At 41.7% G+C, this 19,228-nt stretch overlaps 1 protein-coding gene across 9 annotated transcripts in view; it reads right to left on the minus strand.

The window, feature by feature from the left end:
- PHF21A (PHD finger protein 21A) overlaps window positions 1–19,228 on the minus strand; it is a gene marked incomplete at both ends in the record, with an annotated part of 175,404 nt that overhangs the window by 20,241 nt on the left and 135,935 nt on the right. For 3 of the 9 annotated variants that reach the window (XM_080696565.1, XM_080696569.1, XM_080696568.1), the window contains 4 exons: window positions 346–444; window positions 10,982–11,275; window positions 16,044–16,133; window positions 17,531–17,782. In XM_080696565.1, the coding sequence (XP_080552691.1) occupies window positions 346–444; window positions 10,982–11,275; window positions 16,044–16,133; window positions 17,531–17,782 (735 nt within the window). The remainder of the gene's footprint in view (window positions 1–345; window positions 445–10,981; window positions 11,276–16,043; window positions 16,134–17,530; window positions 17,783–19,228) is intronic. The other 6 variants (XM_080696567.1, XM_080696570.1, XM_080696566.1 and 3 more) reach the window with 4 other exon arrangements.

The following is a 19,228-nucleotide window of genomic DNA, read 5'->3' on the forward strand; positions in this document are numbered from 1 at the left end:
TAGATGTTGCTTGAGACAAAGAGAACAAAATAATCATTTGGAATGTAATAAAATATCTGGGAAAATTAACATTACTGTTATATTTCATATTTAAATGATGTGTATGAACAGCATTTAAATTTTTTTCCATTGAAACACCAAAATACTTATGAGCTTATGTGCTAGTACAGAGACCCTTAGAACCACACTCAGACCTGCCCTAGGTCAACCTGACGTGGCAATAGCACTGAATAAAAGCAAGCACAGAAAAAGAGACCGAGTGATGCAGAAAGCAGCGGTCCCTGCTCTTGCGTGTGAGCAAATCACATGACAAATGAGGCCAGGTCTTGGGGAAGTCCAGCCTACCTGAGGGTTTTCTTCCCGTTTTGGTTTGGGTGCAGCAGGAGGGGTGATGGTACGGCTCTCTGTTTGTTTCTCATCTGTTTCTGTGTGGGACTTAACTGTCTAGGAGAGAAAAAATATATGAAAAGTCAGAATTCATTTTTTAAATTACAAGAATGAAAATGAACAGTAGTTTACCTGTGGCCAACAATAAAGAAAAGAACATGTTCAAAGTCAGAACATATTAGAAGAAGAGTTCATATCATAGTTTTCATTAAAGGGAGTAAAATGTGGAGCCCCAGCTGTAGATTGTATAAATATGAAATCAGTAAGTACAATAGTTTAAATACACAAAAGAAAAATCTGTGGTATAAAAATGAAGGATAAAATACTCTCTAATTTCAGTGTACTATAGGATATGGAGGTACTTTCCTAGAAGCAAACCCACACTCTGTATGCATGGGAAGAGCTCTAAGAATGCTTAAAATCTAAAGAATTTGAAAACCAGCTGAGTGTGGTGGCACACTCTTGTAATCCCAGCATTTGGGAAGCTGAGACAGGATGATCGCGGTTCGAGGACAGCCTTAGCTACTTAGTGAAGCCCTTTGCAACTCAGTGAGACCCTGTTTCAAAATAAAGAGTAAAAAATAGGGATGGAGGTGTCTCTCAGAGGTAAAATGCCCCCTGGGTTCCATTCCCAGTACTGCAAAAAAAGAAAAGAAAAAAAAAGAAAACGTTTTATGTATGCACTCTGCTTCAGAATAATTCTAATCATAGTCTAGAGAAACCGAAGAACTACCTTTACTTGGCATACTTAAAACTTGCCTAAATTATCCATTAGGGGAGAGAGGCAATTTCCAGGGCACATACTTGTAATCCCAGTACTTGGGAGAGCGAAACAGGAGGATTGCAGATTCAAGGACAACCTCAGCTAGTGAGAATTTTATCAACTAAGTGTGACCCTGTTTCAAAAACAAAAACATAAAGTAGACCAGGAGGTGTAGCTCAGAAGCTCAGAAGTAGAATACTACTGGGCTCAATATCTAGCATCACCAAATTTAATTTTTTTTTTTTAATTGATAGGCTGAAGCCAAGTGTAAGACTTTGGTGCTACAAACAACATCACAGTCCTTGTAAATCATAATGGCTGTGAAATGTTTTGGTAGATCTGGAAAACAAAATCACAAAGATAATTCACCTTCTTTCTTGGCCACTTTCATATTTTCCCTCTGCTTCCCATATTACATTAGGAAATCATAAGCAATCAATATTGTGGCAAGCACTCCTCTAGGGCACACATGCTGCCATAAATACCTATCTCCAGAGTCCTGTCATGTATCTCCCTTTATACTAGAGGTAACTGAGAGTGGGGTCTCAGTTACACGCCCCTTGTGTTTGCACCCCTCTGTGCTTAGCACGGCACCTCACATATTTCAGGTATAAGATAAAGAGTTGACTATCTTCTGAGCGAGGGGTACAACCTACCAGGAAAATCATTCAAGATTTTTCTCATATACACACAATTTTTTTTTTTTTTTTTGGTGGTACTGGGGGATGGAACCCAGGGGCCTTCTACCTCCGGGCTACACTCCCAGACCTATTTTATATTTTATTTGGAAACAGGGTCTCTTAAGCCAGCTGAGGCTGGCTTTGAACCTGCGCCATCCTCCTGTCTCCGCCTCCCAAGCGCGGGGATTACAAGCATGCGCCACCACGCCCAGCTGACACAATTTTTAAATCAACTACAAATCCACATTTCCTTCATAAAACAAACTCCAATGGGAAAGTAGTTTATAATGACTTTTTTTTTAAGGTTCTAGATACTCAGAAAGTTTATTTTTATGGTTCTTTGTGGAAGAACAAAAGTATGAAGGAGGAAAGAGATTAGTTATAAAAGTTTGCTGGTTCCATCCCAAAATGTGTGAAATAGCTCATTAAGATCTCTTTACAAGCTGGGCGTGGTGGCGCATGCTTGTAATCCCAGCATTGAGGAGGCTGAGTCAGGAGGATAGAGGTTCGCGGACAGCCTTAGCTACTTACTGAGGCCCTCCAAACTCAGTAAAATAAATAAAAAAAAAATAGGGCTGGGGGTGTTGCTCGGAGGTAGAATACCCCTGGGTTCCATCCCCGGTATGGGAAAAAATAAAAAAATAAAAAAGGCTAACAGCACTGGCAAGGATATGGAAAAAATTAGAATGCTCGTACATTTGTGTCAGGAATAAAGACTTCTCCACTGTGGGAATCATACAAAGTATGCCTTAAAGGAACAGTTTGGCAGTTCCTCAAACCGTTGGGCAGAATCATCCAACGACACAGCGAATGCACTTCACATATGAACCCCAAAGAACCAACAAGTCCTAATACGACACTTGTGCAACAAAGTTGACAGCAGCAGGTTTGCAGTAGTCAACAGGCGGAAACTCCTACCCATCCACAGGTGGATGGGTAAGCCAGCTTTGATTTTATATATAAATATATATGACTCAGTCACTGAAAATAAAGCACTGATATATGTTGCAATGTGTGAGTGGATCTTGAAAACATGCTAAATAAAAGAATCCAGATACAAAATGCCACTTATTTATTATTCTATTAATATGAAATATCCAGAATAGGTAAATCTATAGACACAGACAGCAAGTGACAGAGTGAATATAAAGTAACTGCTTAACAGATACTTTTTTTTGGGGGGGGGTACCAGGGACTGAAGAGAAGGGTGTTGTACCTTTGAGCTGGACTCCCAGCCTTATTTTACTTTTTTGCGGTACTGGGGCATTGAACCCAGGGGCATTCTATCTCTGCGCTACACTGCCAGCCCTATTTTTTATTCTTTATCTTGAAGCAGGGTCTTACGAAGTTGCAGAGGGCCTAAGTAGCTGAGGCTGTTCTCAAACCTGTGATCCTCCTGTCTCAGCTTCCCAAGTACTGGAATTACAAGCATGCACCACCATGCTCAATTGATACTGGGTTTTATTTTGGGGCAACACAAGTATTTTGGAACCAGATAAAAGGTGGTAGTTAGCTGTACAACATTGTGAATGTAACTAAAGGCCACAACTCTGTTCATTTTAAGATGGTTAATTACATATGATGTGACTTTCACTTTAATTTTAAAATATTAAAAAAGATTGACTAATCTAAAAGTTTGGTCTTTATCAGAGATGATAAACCATTATTCCGAATTGAAGCTGCCCTGCAGATGTTATTTTTTGCCTACACAGTGTGTAAACGGTTACCAGTATTTTAAAAACCAACTAGGCAGCTTTTCAAAACATCTGGATTTGGGGCTTTTCTTAAAAGTTTCTATATAATAAAAATTGGTTATTGCCAAGAAGCAGCTGCTTCCTTGAGAAGAAGCATTACTACTTTGCAATTTATCAGTCTCTTCCAGTTTCTATTGTCAATTACTATCATGCTTGTCTGATATTTTAAAAGAGAAATTAAGAATAAAAGTGGTTTATCTCTTGTACTTGTTCCAATTAAACATGAAAAGTAGAGAGTCCATGTGTTGACTTCCAGACTGCCTTACTCATTTGAATTTCCTGCTTCACAGCCATGGCTATTTGAACTGGCAACTTCTGTTCTTTTCTGATCTGATAAAAGATATATGCCCCCAAACTCTGACAAGTCTAGAACCTGGAATTTCAAGCTTACCATGAGACTTGGCTGCATGGAAAAAAAAAGTAAGCTGGGTATAGTGGCACACGTCTGTGATCCCAGTACTTGGAGGGGGAGACAGGAGGATCACAGGTTCAAGGCTAGCCTCAGCTACTTAGTGAGGTCCTCCACAACGTAGTGATAGCTTGTTTCCAAATAAAAAAAATGAAATATAGAACACCAGGCGTGGTGGCGCACGCTTGTAATCCCCGCGCTTGGGAGGCAGAGACAGGAGGATCGCGCAGGTTTGAAGCCAGCTGTGCACGCTGGCTTAGGAGACCCTGTTTCCAAATAAAAATATAAAAATGGTCTGGGAATGTAGCCCGGAGGTTGAAGGGCTTCCAGGAACCCCAGTATCACCAAAAAAGAAAAAAAAAAAAAAAGAAAAAAGAAAAAAGAAAAAGAAAGAAATATAGCGCGGAGGTAGAATTGTCTCCAGTACCAATAAAAAAACAAAATAAACAAATAAATGGGGAGGGGAACCATCAGCCTCAGTTTACCAAGAGCAAAGAATGAAACTGGAGGATAGTCACTGGATACTCTTCTCATCCTATGAATACTTAACTCTTAATTTAAGAGGATATTGTGAAGGTTCCTATGGAAAATATACATGGAAGTAGGGACCTGGGGGCACTCTGTCCGTTTCCCCCACAGAACCTTTTATTAGTATTATTGAGTTTTCTTTTTAGTAGTTTGGCCTTGGGAACATACATAGAGGTCCTTGTTTCAGGGCACAGATGGTTGGGGAGAGGAACACCGCTGCTGGGAACTCACTCTGTGTCAGGTATGGCTTAATGGACTTTAAACCCTCTGTCTCATTTCACCATCTCCGTTTAGCCCCATTTCACAGTGTGATGGGGAAGTACAGGGAGGTGCGGGGCTCTAAAAGTTCATCTAAAAGTTCATTTTTTTGTCTAAAATGCAGGCAGGCACACCTCATTATTGTGCTTTGCCCCATTGAACTGCACAGATAATTGCATTTTTCCCGCAAATTGAAGTTTTTGGCAGCCCTGTGCCAGGCAAGTCTGTCAGTGGCATTTCTCCATTAGCAAGGGCTCATGTCATCTCTCTGTTTCATGTTTTGGCAATAACCACGTTCCAAACCTTTTCTTTATTATATTTGTTATGGTGCTCTGTAGGTTGTTGACATCATTGTTTGGGGTGCCATGCATGGCAGCCATAAAAGATGATGAACTTGCTGGGTACAGTGGCACATGCCTATAGTTCCAGGAGGCTGAGGTAGGAGGAAGGCTTACACACAAGAGTTTGCGACCAGCCAGGGCAACACAGCAAGACCCCAGCTCAAAAAGATCAAAACAGCTAGTCACAGTGGCACACACCTCTAATCCCAGTACTTAGGAGGCTAAGTCAGGAGAATCCTAGGTTGGAGGCTAGCACACAGCAATTTAGCAAGATTCAGCTTCAAAATAAAAAGTAAGAGATGAGGGTATAGCTCAGTGGTAGGAAACCCTGGGTTCAACCCTCAGTACCACACATATACACACACCGAAAGAAAAGAGGTGAACTTTTATTTTTGTTTTGTTGTTATTTTAATGCAAATGTTTTAAATAATATGCTCTTTAAAAATAGCTATATTCAAGTGGAAAAGGATGATTAAGGAATCAAACAGTTCAAACAATGCTATATGTATATATGTATATATGCTATATGTGTATATGTATATATGCTATACACATATATGCTACATGTACATATGTATATATGTATATATGCTATGTGTATATTATATATGCTACATGTATATATGTTGTGTATATGTATATATATGTATATATGCTATATGTGTATATGTATATATATGCTATATTATATATGTATATATGCTATATGTATATATGTACAACCCACTAACATGTACAGGAAGGGAGGAGAGAAGGAATGAGGTCGGATAAGGAAGGAAATACCAAACATACATGCTGTGTGCATGTATCCTTTTAAAAATCACTTTGAATTTCACTATGATGTATAATTACAGGCACTAAAAAAGTAAAAAAAAGTTATATTCTAGCCAGGTATGGTGGCACACGCTTGTAATCCCAGTACTTGGGAGGCTGAGACAGGAGAATCACAGGTTCACAGCCATCCTCAGCTACTTAGTAAGGCCCTTGCAACTCAGTGAGACCCTGTTTCAAAATAAAGAATAAAGCCAGGCATGGTGGTGTATGGTTGTAATCTCAGTATTTGGCAGGTTGAGACAGGAGGATCGCACAGGTTTGAAGCCAGCCTCAGCTACTTAGTGAGGCGCTCAGCAACATAGTGAGACCTTGGTTCCAAACAAAATATAAAACAGGTCTGGGAATACAGCCTGGAGATAGAATGCCCCTGGGTTCCATCCCCAGTACCACCCCCCCCCCCAAAAAAAAAAGAGAAAATAAAAAATAGGACTGGGGGTGTTGCCCAGCAGTAGAATGCCCCTGGGTTCCATCCCCTACCACACACAAAAGTTATATTCTGGGGATGGAACCCAGGGGCATTCTACCTCCAAGTGACACGCCTAGCCTTATTTTTTACTCTTTATTTCAAAACAGGGTCTCACTGAGTTGCAATGGGCCTCATTAAGTAGCTGAGGCTGTCCTCAAACCACGATCCTCTGATCTCAGCCTCCCAAATGCTGGGATTACAAGCGTGCGTCACCATGCTGGGTTTAGCATAAGAAATTTAAAGCAGACAATGTACCTATGCTCATGGACTTAAAAGAAATAATGTTTCATAATGAATCAATAGATGAAGAAAATCTGAGCCTGTGATCCTCCTGTCTCAGCCTCCTAAAGAACTGGGATTACAGGTGTGTGCCACTGTACCCAGTTTGTACTGTGTTATTCTTAGTTCATCTATGAGATCTCTTAATAGATATAATGTGATATTGGAAACAAAACAACAGAAAAAAGGATAGTAGAAATATATTAAGTAAGATAATTCTGAAAAGGAATCGAGTCTAGAGAGCTCTCGCTGATCATGCTTAGTAATCTGTAAGACTATTATGCTAAGCAGCCTGCCAAACTAAAATAGCAATGACTAGATTCCTCTATTAGATAAAAAAGAACAGAGACCACAGAATTTACTGCTACAAAATAAAAAATTTTAATTGTTAAGAACTCATGGATATCTTTTTGTGATATTATAATTAAAAGCCATATCAACATGTAAAGTCGATATGAAAAGATGTTTCAAATCTAAGTAGAAAAAGAACAAGTTAAAATAATATATAGTTTTTGTTTTTTGCTTTAAATATGTGTTAAAATGTGCATAGAAAATATCTGAAAGAATATACTCTAAGCTTAATAGTAATTAATTCTTTGTAAAATTAAGACAAAATTACAGGAGAGTATATGCTCTATAGATTATGGAAGAGAGTACTTTCTACAACTTATTTTTGTAATGTTTGCATTTTTTAAATGAATATGTAAAAAATGTAAAAATATAATGGAACTTAGAAAAATCTTTATTTATTTATTTATTATTATTATTATTTTTTGCAGGTCTGGGGATGGAACCAAGGGGTATTCGACCTCCGAGCTACACCCCCTGCCCTATTTTTTATTCTTTTTCATTTGAAACAGGGTCTCACTAAGTTGTGGAGGGCTTCAATAAGTAGCTGAGGCTGCCCGCAAACTGCGATCCTCCAGTCTCAGCCTCCCAAATGCTGGGATTACAAGCATGTGCTACCACGCCCAGCTTATCTTTCTCTCTCTCTTTCTCTCTTTCTTTCTTTCTTTCTTTCTTTCTTTCTTTCTTTCTTTCTTTCTTTCTTTCTTTCTTTTTCTTTCTTTCTTTGTGTTTCCTTCCTTCCTTCTTTCCTTCCTTCCTTTTTTTGTGGTACTGGTGTTCCTGGAAGCCCTTCTACCTCCGGGCTACACTCCCAGACATCTATTTCAAGGTCGGGGATTACTAACGTGCGCCACCACGCCCGGCTAGTGAGGCCCTTTTTCAAAATGAAAATAAAATGGTGCTGAGGGTGTATCTCAGAGGTAGAATGCTCCTGAGTTCAATCCTCAGTATCCCTCCACCCCCCCACAAAAAAAAGGTAAAGGAGAAGAAAATTTAGTGATCTAAAATGACATAAAAACACCTTCTATGGAACACTGATGCTTCTCAGAGGGTCTTTCTCTTTTTTAAGTGGTACTGGAGATTGAACATGGGGGCATTGTACCACTGAGCTGCACCTGGCCCTTTAACTTTTATTCAGAAACAGTCTTGCTAAATTGCTGGGTGTTGGCCTCCTCCTGTCTCAGCCTCCCAAATACTGGTATTAGACGCATGCGCCACTGCACTCAGCTTTCAGAGGGTCTTTGAGAGACTGCACAGAACATGAGGAACACATGACTGAATAGTTTGTTTGTTTATTTGTTTATTTATTTATTTATTTATGGTTCTGGGGATGGAACCCAGGGGCATTCAACCTCTGAGCCACACCCCCTGCCCTATTTTTTTCTCTTTATTTTGAAACCGGGTCTCACTGAGTTGCAGAGGGCCTCACTAAGTAGCTGAGGCTGTCCGCGAACCACAATCTTCCGGTCTCAGCCTCCTGAATGCTGGGATTACAAGCGTGTGCCACCACGCCCGGCTGACTGAATATTTTGTATGAAGCTCTGCTGCCAATGAGTGAACACTTGTGATCTATAATATGTACCAACAATTTGTTTCTGAATGTTCCTCAGCACTTCTGGGGGCCAAGCAGGGCTCCCAGGAATGATGACATGATCTCATGTTCTATGAGCGTAAGATTTTAGTCTAAAGTCTGTTAAAGTTATGAGCTGCTTAGGTACAAGGCCTGGCACTCTCTGTCCAGCAAGGCCAAGGCAGTAAGAGGCCTTCCATTCCCACCCACGTGGCCAGCCTCTCTGAGTCACAGTCCGCCTCACAGAAGCTGAAGACTCAGGACACCAGAGACTATTTAAAGAAGAATGGGAAGTCAAACCTGAGCAATGACAAAGAGGTCCGGTGTGGAGGGCCTTGCTAAGTTGCTGAGGCTGGTGGCGAAACTGTGATCCTTCTGTCTCGACCTCTCAAGTTGGGATGACAGGTTTGCACCACCACACTCAGCTCTAAAACAACTTTCTTGAAAGGGAATGTTTTTCTCTGCAAAATTCTTCTTTTTCATCCCTCATCACTGGTCTTCTTTTCAAAAAGGATAGAGTGCTGGGCATGGTGGCGCACGCTTGTAATCCCAGCGCTTGGGAGGCAGAGACAGGAGGATCGTGCAGGATCGAAGCCAGCCTCATCTCCTTAGTGAGGCTCTCAGCAACTTAGCGAGACCCTGTTTTCAAATAAAATATAAAATAGGTCTGGGAATGTAGAAGGCCCCTGGGTTCCATCCCCAGTACCACTACTACCCCGCCCCCCCAAAAAAAGGAAAGAAAAGAGAAAAAAAAAGATACAGTGAATGGCTATAAATCCTTTTTAAATTATTAGAGGGTTTCCCAGGACTTTTAATTTTTTGGGGGGAGGTTACTTATGTTACTCTAATCTTGTTAATTTAAGAGAAACTTTTTTTTTTTTCTCTGTATGGTACTGGAATTGAACCCAGAGGCATTCTACCTCCAAGCTATACCCCTAGCCTGATTTTATTTCTTACTTAGAAACAAGGTCTTGCTAAGCCCTTGATGAGAACCTTGCTAAGTTGCAGAGACTGGCTTCAAACCTGAGGTCCTCTTGTCTCAGATTCTCGAGTACAGAGATTAGAAGTATGTGTCATCACATTTCTGGTTAGAATTTTTTTTTTGCAGTACTAGGATGGAACCCAGGGGCATTCTACCTCTGAGCTACACTCCCAGCTCAATCAATCTATCTTTCTTTCTTTCTTTGCGGTACTGGGGATGGAACTTAGGGGCATTGTATCTCCAAGCCACACACCCCCCCCCAGCCCTATTTTTTAGTCTTTTTATTTTTGAAACAGGGTCTCACTGAGTTGCAAAGGGCCTCGCTAAGTAGCTGAGGCTGTCTGCAACTGTGATTCTCCTTTCTAAGCCTCCTGAATGCTGGGATTACAAGCATGCACCACCACACCTGGCTTAATTCTTTTAATTTTTATTTATTTATTCATTTATTTAATTTTTTTTTGCGGGTCTGGGGATGGAACCCAGAGGCATTTGACCTCTGAGCTACACCCCTTGCCCTATTTTTTGTTCTTTATTTTGAAACAAGGTCTCACTAAATTGCGGAGGGCTTCACTAAGTAGCTGAGGCTGCCCACGAACCACGATCCTCCGGTCTCAGCCTCCTGAATGCTGGGATGAAAAACTCTTAAATATAAAGGTAGAAAACATAAATATGTTTCAATATTTGAAGTAAAGTATCTGCAGCTTTTAGAGTTAGAAGAATAATTTTAGAACATTTTAAATTTTTTTGTGTCTACATATTATCTGTAGTAATCAAAGAAAAAAAATTTTTTGCAGTATTGGGGATGGAACCCAGGGACATTCTACATCTGAGCTACACCCCATCCCTATTTTTTATTCTTTATTTTGAAACAGGGTCTCACTGAGTTGCAAAGGGCCTCACTAAGTAGCTGAGGCTGTCTGTGAACCTTAATCCTCCGGTCTCAACCTCCTGAATGCTGGGATTTCAAGAGTGTGCCACCACGCCCAGCTAAAGAAAATCTTTGAAAATAAACCCCCTTCCCAGTTTTGTTTATTCTTCCTGATTTTCAGTTATATCCTCATCTGGATTCATAATGGGCTGAAACTAATATGGCGTTTTCTGTTTACATCTGTGCTTTCTCACTGAGGCAGTGGAGCCATCAGAACCAGCAGGGGGAGCTCGCTCATGCAAGAATCTGAAGGGAGACAGTGGGAAAAGCAATTCAACTTTCTTCAGTGAGGATGGTCTCTTTTGCATGTGGATGAACTATACAGTAAGCAACAGGTTACTGTCAGTGATGCTGCGCTGAAGAGTCCTTGAGCAGGTGTATTTACAGACAGCCCATCAGCCTCTGCCTCAAGGGCAAGGCTTCTGCCCACAGCTGGTGTATATTCTGCCCATACCTGTTTTTCAAGGCTTGGCTTGCTAAGCTGTACAGTTTGAGGTCCAGCGAGTCGGGTCCCTGGAGTAGCTATCACAATGCTGGTGAGCTGGGCCATGGGGAACGTTTTGGCTATGGTTGCGGTCTGCCCATTGACGACACGGACAGGGTGGATGGAATTCTGGGATGTGGGAAGGGTCGTGGGGGTAAACTTGGTCAGCATGACAGGCCTCTGGATAAGTTGAGGAGCTGCAAGCATGGGAGGAGGCGCTGGGGCGATAGGAATGTTATTCTGGGCCACAGGCTTGGGTCGAACCTACGGGAGAAACAGAATAATTACTGTAATACTTCAAGTTACTTCTCAAGTTCTATATGTCAAACAAACATGCCAAACCTTCCATATTATGTATGTAAAATGATATTTAATACAAATAGTTATTGATATTCATTTTAGTAGTATTAATTCTATAGATAGCAGGACATAAAATCTTACAAAAGACTAATCAGCTTTTATAAGGATTCAAATACTACCCCAGAATGCAGGTCTTCTGATTCTAAGCCCTCAGCTCCCTCCCTTTCATGTAACGTGCCCCCTTCTTCAGGCTGAGGTCCAAGGCCTGATCCAGAGCCTGGTCCCACTCAGAACGTGGGCCCAGTTTAGAAATAACGTTGCTGGTGGCCATAATTCACATTCCAAATTTCTTCCTATCTACAGATCTGTAACACCCCAGGGTGTTCTGGTCCTCTTAACTTCTGTTCCTGGCTACTCTTCATCTGTTTCCTTTGTGGGCTTCCTTTTCTGCCCAATCCTAAATGTTGAGTGTTTCTTAGGATTTTGTCCTGGAACCTCTCTTTTTCCTGGAAGCTCTCACCCATCCCAAGGCTTTAGGTACCATCTGTGTACTGAACATTCACAGTCTTCTCGTCTCAGAACCAGAGACATTTCCTGAACTTTAGAATCATATTCAACTACTTGTCAAGACACCTTTACTTGGACACCTCTCAGGAAGAAGTTCAAAATCAACATGCCTCAAAATCATCAGTTTCTTTCACTTTCTCTTCCTGCTTTAAATCATTTCAGTAAATAACTTTTTTTTTCTACTAGGGATTGAATCAAGGACATTCACCACTGAGCTACACCCCTAGTCCTATTTTTATTTTAAATTTTGAAACAGGGTCTAAGTTGCTAAGGCTGGCCATATACCTACAATCTTCCTGCCTCAGCCCTCCAAGTACTGGGATTATAAGTGTGCACCACCACACCTTACGTTTACTACCACATTTAGTAAATGTCCTTTTCTTGATAAATATACTTCAGAATCATTCTTGACACTTCCTATCCTACCTCTACTTCCTAAATATCTTTCAAATCTGCCTACTTACATTCTGTCCTCACTGCCACAACGCTAGATTATATCTGATTTACTAAAACAGTGATAAAACTGTACTTAAAAATGAGTCAGCCTTGCCTCAGTTCAAATTCTGGTTCTAACTCTTATAAACTATGCAACTTCAGGCAAGGTATCTGATCTTTCTAAAGCAGTATTTTAAAACTGTGATCTTTTGAGTAGAATCAGAGTTTGATCCACAGTTAACTCTCTAGCACTGTTCTTCCAGAAACCTGGTAAGGATAAAAATGTAATGGTGTTACCAGGCATACATGATAAAAACTTGTTGCCAAATCAATAAGAGGCAATTAAACTGAATCTGGGTGGTACAGACCACCATGCTTTGGGCTTCCCTAACCAGGGACTTGGCATGCCTAATGTGGGCATCTTGAATGTCCTGCCTATGGAATTGTTGCCAGATATACTGGCTCCTGTTGGGCACGAGACTCCTCCCATTCTAAAGATCTCATTTCGTTGAACTCGAGCAATCCCTGGACAGTCACAGGGACTGCTGTAGAGATTCCCATTGAAGAAAAATGTCTAATGCTGTCTTTCTGGCAAGCTATTCTTTCTGTCCAATATCATTTCCAAGTGTTCTGTTGCCAAGTGTGCCCCATAATAGTCTGTGAGTCTGAAAGATTGGCTTAACTTAAAATGATTCAGTGGTAGTACCACTTAACTAACAATAGGAAATACACTTTGCATTGTTACCAGTACACACATATAGACATATATCTCTATAAAATAAAAACTTCATTAAGCAGAGTACATAGCATGGGCTATCCACCCACTCAATTGATTTCAGAGACCACTAATGGGTTATAACCCACTATTTGAAAAACATGGACCAAGCCTTAGATTTCTTGCCTACAAAAGGGTAACATCTATTTTCACAGGGCTGCCGTGAAGATGAAAACACATAACCGGTATACAGCAAGATTCACTAAATATTAGCTATTATCATTATTAACAATGTCCTAATTGTTCTTCTTGCCCATAGTTGTGACCATCTCTAATTTATTCTCTTCAAGAGGGAATTTTCTAAGACATAAGTCTGATCATGTCAAGTACTTGCTTGGAAATGCTTTTTGGATCCCTGCTGCTCCTAGGATAAGTCCCCAGTTCCTGCACACCTGCAAGGCTCCACAGGCTCTGGCCCCAGGGCACTTATTAGCCAGCCTCATCTCTAATAAGTCTGGTCCAGGTCAGCCACGTGGGCTCTGCCACAGCAAATTTCCCTGGATTCCATCTTTCCACTCCAGACATACACAGATACTTTGGGATATTTTCATTCTTCTCCCTAAACTTTGTCAGGCCAACTTTACTGGGATTTTAGGCCTCAAACCAAATGAAAAATCTTTGAGGAAACTTTCTCTAATATTCTTTTTCTTTTGTCTGGTACTGAGGATTGAACCCAGAAATGATCTACCACTGAGCTTCACTCCTGGCCTCCCCTTCTTATTTTGAAACAGGGTCGCACTAAGTTACACCATACACTGGCCCCAAATGTGTGATCCTCGTCTTAGTCTCCTAAGTACTGGTAGTACAGGTATGCACCACTGTGCCTAGCTTTATAATACTCTCCATCCATCCTTCCCTTCCCTTCCCTTCCCTTCCCTTCCCTTCCCTTCCCTTCCCTTCCCTTCCCTTCCCTTCCCTTCCCTTCCCTTCCCTTTCCCTCCCTCCCTCCCTCCCTCCCTCCCTCCCTCCCTCCCTCCCTCCCTCCCTCCCTCCCTCCTTTCTTTCTTTCTTTCTTTCTTTCTTTCTTTCTTTCTTTCTTTCTTTCTTTCTTTCTTTCTTTCTTTCTTTTGGTGGTACTGGGGTTCCTGGAAACCCTTCTACCTCCAGGTTACATTCCCAGACCTATTTTTACATTTTTATTTGGAAACAGGGTCTCCTAAGACAGCACGCGCGCAGCTGGCTTCGAACCTGCGCGATCCTCCTGTCTCTGCCTCCCAAGTGCTGGGATTACAAGCGTGCGCCACCACGGCCGGCGGAAACAGGGTCTCTTAAACCAGCGCATCTGGCTTTGAACCTGCGCGATCCTTCTGTCTCCGCCTCCCAAGCGCAGGGATTACAAGCGTGCGCCATCATGGCAATTTTTTCTTTCTTTTTGTGATACTGGGGATGGAACCCAGGAGCCCTCTACCTCCAGGCTACACTCCCAGACCTAGTTTATATTTTATTTGGAAACAGGGTCTCGCCAAGCTGCTGAGAGCCTAAGTAGCTGAGGCTGGCTTCGAACCTGCGCAATCCTCCTGTCTCAGCTTCCCAAGTGCTGGGATTACAAGCGTGAGCCAACATGCCCGAATCCTCTAATGTCTCTTAAGAATTGGCTGGCATGTGGTAATCCCAGTACTTGGGAGGCTGAGTCAGGAGGATTCCAGGTTCGAGGACAGTCTCAGCAACTTACTATGACTGTTTAAAAATTAAAAAATAGGGCTGGGGTCTAATTAGGGGTAGAATTCCCCTGGGCTTGATCTTTAGTACCTTCCCCCCAAATAAAAAGGCTGGTGTTCCTTCTGTCTGCTCTATACTTCCCATGTGGGCTTTGTAATTACCTATGTCTCTAAAATTCCCTGAGAGCAGATGCCTTCTGTCTTAAAAACTGGCATGTCCATAGTGCTTAGTACAATGTTTGCTACCCAAGACATTTATTAAAGGTTTACCTAATGAATTACTGAAATCATCTTACCTCATGTTAGCATCTTCTCCCCAGAGGTTATTCATAGGTCACTTATGCCTCTGAACATAAAATTACTTTCTCTTTTCTGTAGTACTGGGGATTGATCCCACAGCCTTGCACACGCTACTCAAGTGCTCTACCACTGCGCTACATTCCCAGTCCTTATTTTGAGACAGGGTCTCTCACTAAATTGCCTAGGCGGTCTCAAACTTGGGATCCTTCTGCCTGAGATTCTCGAGTAGCTGGGATTACAGGGGGTACCACTGTGCCAAGCTACAAAACTCCTTAGTCTGCTCCCTTTGTCTAAGCTTAGGGCCTCAGTCTCAGCCTTTTTACCATGTGAATCAATACCCCTGAAGGGCCTGACTAGGGTAATCCTGATATTCTGCTTTAGGAATGGTGAGGAAGAGTCTAATTGCTGGAAGAGCACTTTCAGGCCTGGGTAGGAAGTCCCCTGTGCACGCCTCTATCCTAAACCTTCACGTATGATGCTCAATGCCATCCCTTTCAAAGTAGAACTAGATGGTTTCTTCTAATTAGTTTGGCTATAGTTTCCTTTCTATTCTTTTCTGGCAAATAGGAAAGAAAAAAAAAAAAAAGGTGGTAACTGCATTTTTTCCTCACCACCAAGCAGGTTTTAGACAAATTCTCTCAGTAAATCAACACTGTAAGGTTTATAATGGTGCTATCTTTTTTTTTTTTTTTCTATTAATGGTGCTAGGGATGGAATCCAGAGCCTCATATATGCTAGGCAAGTGCTCTACCACTGAGCTACACCCCCCAATCTAACAATGCTATCTTAATTGGTTTAGATTTAAGAAATGTTCCTCTTCTTTCACTTCTCCCTATTTTGGTCACTGCCGATAAACTTCCAAATGGTAAATAAACTGGCAGGCAGACTTTCTAGCCAAGTGGGGTCTGAATGCAGCTGAACTCATAAGCCTGCTACCAGGTTGCTTGGAAAAGGCTGTAAGATTCTGTCCCATCTGGCTTCTCACTGGCTTACTCACCTGTGGAAGGAAGTTTGGACGTGGAGTGAGTCTGGGAGGGGGGATAAACTGTGGTACTTTGATGGGCTGAGGAGGTGTTGCCTGAACCTGCTAAGAAATGGGGAAGATAAATGAACCAGAGAGCACAATCAGAGTTCAATATCAAAGCTAGACAGTCTTAAAGTATTTTCTCTGATCATATATTATTTTTCACAAGCTCTCACTGGAGTTAAACACACGCATTAATACTGCATTAGCAAACCTTTTTCCTATTTCCCTGCATACTGTGCTCCAGACTATGAACAAACCATGCTCTGTTTCCTCACACACCTCACAGAGAACAGAGCAGGCTCAGCAATCTTAGACAATTTATTCTGACACTCAAGAACTCCCGCACTTACATATTTTAAAAGTCAAGATTGGATTCAAAGTAAAATCAAACTTGCTGCGTAGCCAAATGGGCTTTTCCCGAGATAAGAGCTATATCCAACAGCGAATGGCCATGTTCCTTTAGAATCTGCTAACTCTCAGCATCTGGCAGAGCTGCTTCTCTACAGATTCCTAGGAAAGCGGCAGAGCTTCACTTTGTTAAGCTCAAGTTCCACTCATCATTGGTTATTATTCAAAAGGCACTAGGAGTTCTTAGTTGCCATTTTAAGAAAATAATTTTATGGCAAGATTTGGATATAGTTCCCCCAAGCATCTGAGAATATCAGTTTCTAATATTCAGAAATCTCATGAACAAGTCTTTTTCACAGACTTCCTCCATGGAATTTGTTTTTTCTTCTGATAGAACTTGGCTACTGATGAATTAGGGATTTCTTTTATTCTTTTTTGCCTTTTTTTAAATATAAAGTGGGGGCTCAACCCAGGGGCATTCTACCTCTTAGCTACACCCCCAGCCCTATTTTGTATTTTACTTTGAAATAGGGTCTCACTAAGTTGTGGAGGGCCTTGCTAATAAGCTGAGGCTGGCTGAAACCTGTGGTTCTCCTGTCTCAGCCTCTCAAATACTGGAATTACAATTGTGTGCCACCATGCTCAGCTTTTGAATTTCTTCAATATTTCTAAAGTGCTCCAACCAACTCCTGGTACTTCTGGCTTCATTGAACTTAAGGGGATAGTGAACTGAAAGAATTTGTAGGGAATGTTCCTGAAGCAGCAGTATATTACAAGAGAGTTTAAACATTGAATTTTCACAAGGAAGGGCAGAGGGTAGGATAGAGGGAAAGATAAATGAAACAGTGTATGCCTCTGTGAAGGACACTTTCCCCTGAAAATCAGGTCACACTTTGGCTACAGATAATGTACTGAGTGTCAGGATACCGCTGCAGCTAACTAAGCAGATGGCAGAAATGCTCTCTCCCCTTGCAGGTCAAAGGGGAATTTGGTATGCTGAGAAATGATGAGAACTGAGAAATCCACGGATCCTAAAATGGATATACTCTATGAGTGCACGTCCTGACCTCTTTCATGTGGGCACACCTGAGTAGCAGTCGCTGGCTTACCAGAGTGACTGTGTTTTTTGCCACAATTTGGACAGCTTCTGACCCAGGCCCGGTGACCTTACTAGACGTCTGGAGGTTGACTGGTGTGTTCTGCACATCGGTGCTGAGCACAGCCTTCTGACTGTTGATGGCGGTCACCATAGCAATGGTAGGTCTCTGGCCCACAACAGAGGCAGGCATGGTTGCAGTTGCTGCTTTCAAGACGAGAGGTAGTGTCTTTGTGGTAATCATAGAAGCTGTAGTTACAGTCTTCTAGGAGACATGGAAAACAGATTATTAGGACATGGAAAGTCATCCCACTAAACAATATGCTGCTGAACTCTGGAAAAAACAAAGCAATAATTCTCATAATCAATCAAGTTTCTCTGTATAACAACATTTCCTTTGTGTACAAAGAGCACATTTCTCATTAGAGGAAAAGACGTCTCTAGTATGCTCGAGTTCTCAATTAGCATCTCTCACAAATGGGCAAGCTCACTGTAATAGCTGCACACTACACAGGCACGGAGTTTTCACAATGAATACAGTGAGTTTACAGATACAGAGTGAGTTACTTATGTCTTCTGCTTTTCTAATTCTTCGCCTGAAATCAATTAACTTACATACAGGTTGCAAATCAAATGAGGTACACATCATCTCTAGCCCTAAGTGCTAGAACCTCACCAGTATAAAGAAAGCCAACATACAATTGTGCTTATCTGTCTCCTGTGATATGAAGGTTGCGGAAAAGGGACAGTGTTTTTCTTCATTTTGAGTGTCAGCTAGGAGAAGCAGAAGTGAAACTCACATGACAACTAGTACAGCTGTTGCTCCAGAGGCAGTGAACTCCAGGCTCCAGATAGTGAAACATATTAAGCAGCTGGTATAGGAAATACCAGTTCTTTTTTTTCTCTTTGTGGCGCTGGGGATTGAACCCAGGGGAGAATTCTACCTCTGAGCTGTACCTCCAGACCTATTTTCCTTTTCTTTATTTTGAAACAGGGTCTCACTAAGTTGTGGAGGGCCTCCCAAGAAGGTGAAGCTGGCCGCAAACCTGCGGTCCTCCTGTCGCAGCACTTGGAGCAAGTACTGAGACAAATTGTGCTGGGATTACAAGCGTGGACCACCACACCCACACCCGAAATACCAGTTCTTGGTACCAAAGAGATATGAGTCACTGCCGCTAACCTTTTCTCTGGAGAACAGCTGTAGAAGTGATCAAAGATTCAGTAAAATGTGACAAGGTGAAAACAAACACTTGAGTTTCAAAAAGCCTTAGAGATCAGAGGATGACTGAAGTGAGAGGCCTTGACTGATGCTCTGTAAGCACTAGTGCAGCTTTGAAGCTGTATTTTTCTAGACTTTTTACTAGAATAATTACAAGTGTCAGTTACAAAACAAGAAAACAGAAGCCTCCTCATTACACGGCACACACAGCTATCTGGGACCTCTAATCACTCAAGGCGCAGACACTTCAGGAACATGGAGATTTACCTGGTCCAACTCATTCTTCTGATGTACCTCCCTTCTCCTTACTCCATATTCGCACTGTACCATTTAGAAGCTACTGGCCACATGTGGCTATAAACATCAATCATTTGGACTAGCACATCTTAGGATGTCCAAAAGCCACATGTGGCTAGTGGCTACCAAGCTGGACAGTGGGGACAGAGAGGAGACATTTTCAACACTGTATGAAGTTCTAATGAACAGCACTGT

Source organism: Muscardinus avellanarius (genome assembly GCF_963383645.1).
Source record: "Muscardinus avellanarius genome assembly, chromosome: 1".
In the NCBI taxonomy this organism is placed as follows: Eukaryota; Metazoa; Chordata; class Mammalia; order Rodentia; family Gliridae; genus Muscardinus; species Muscardinus avellanarius.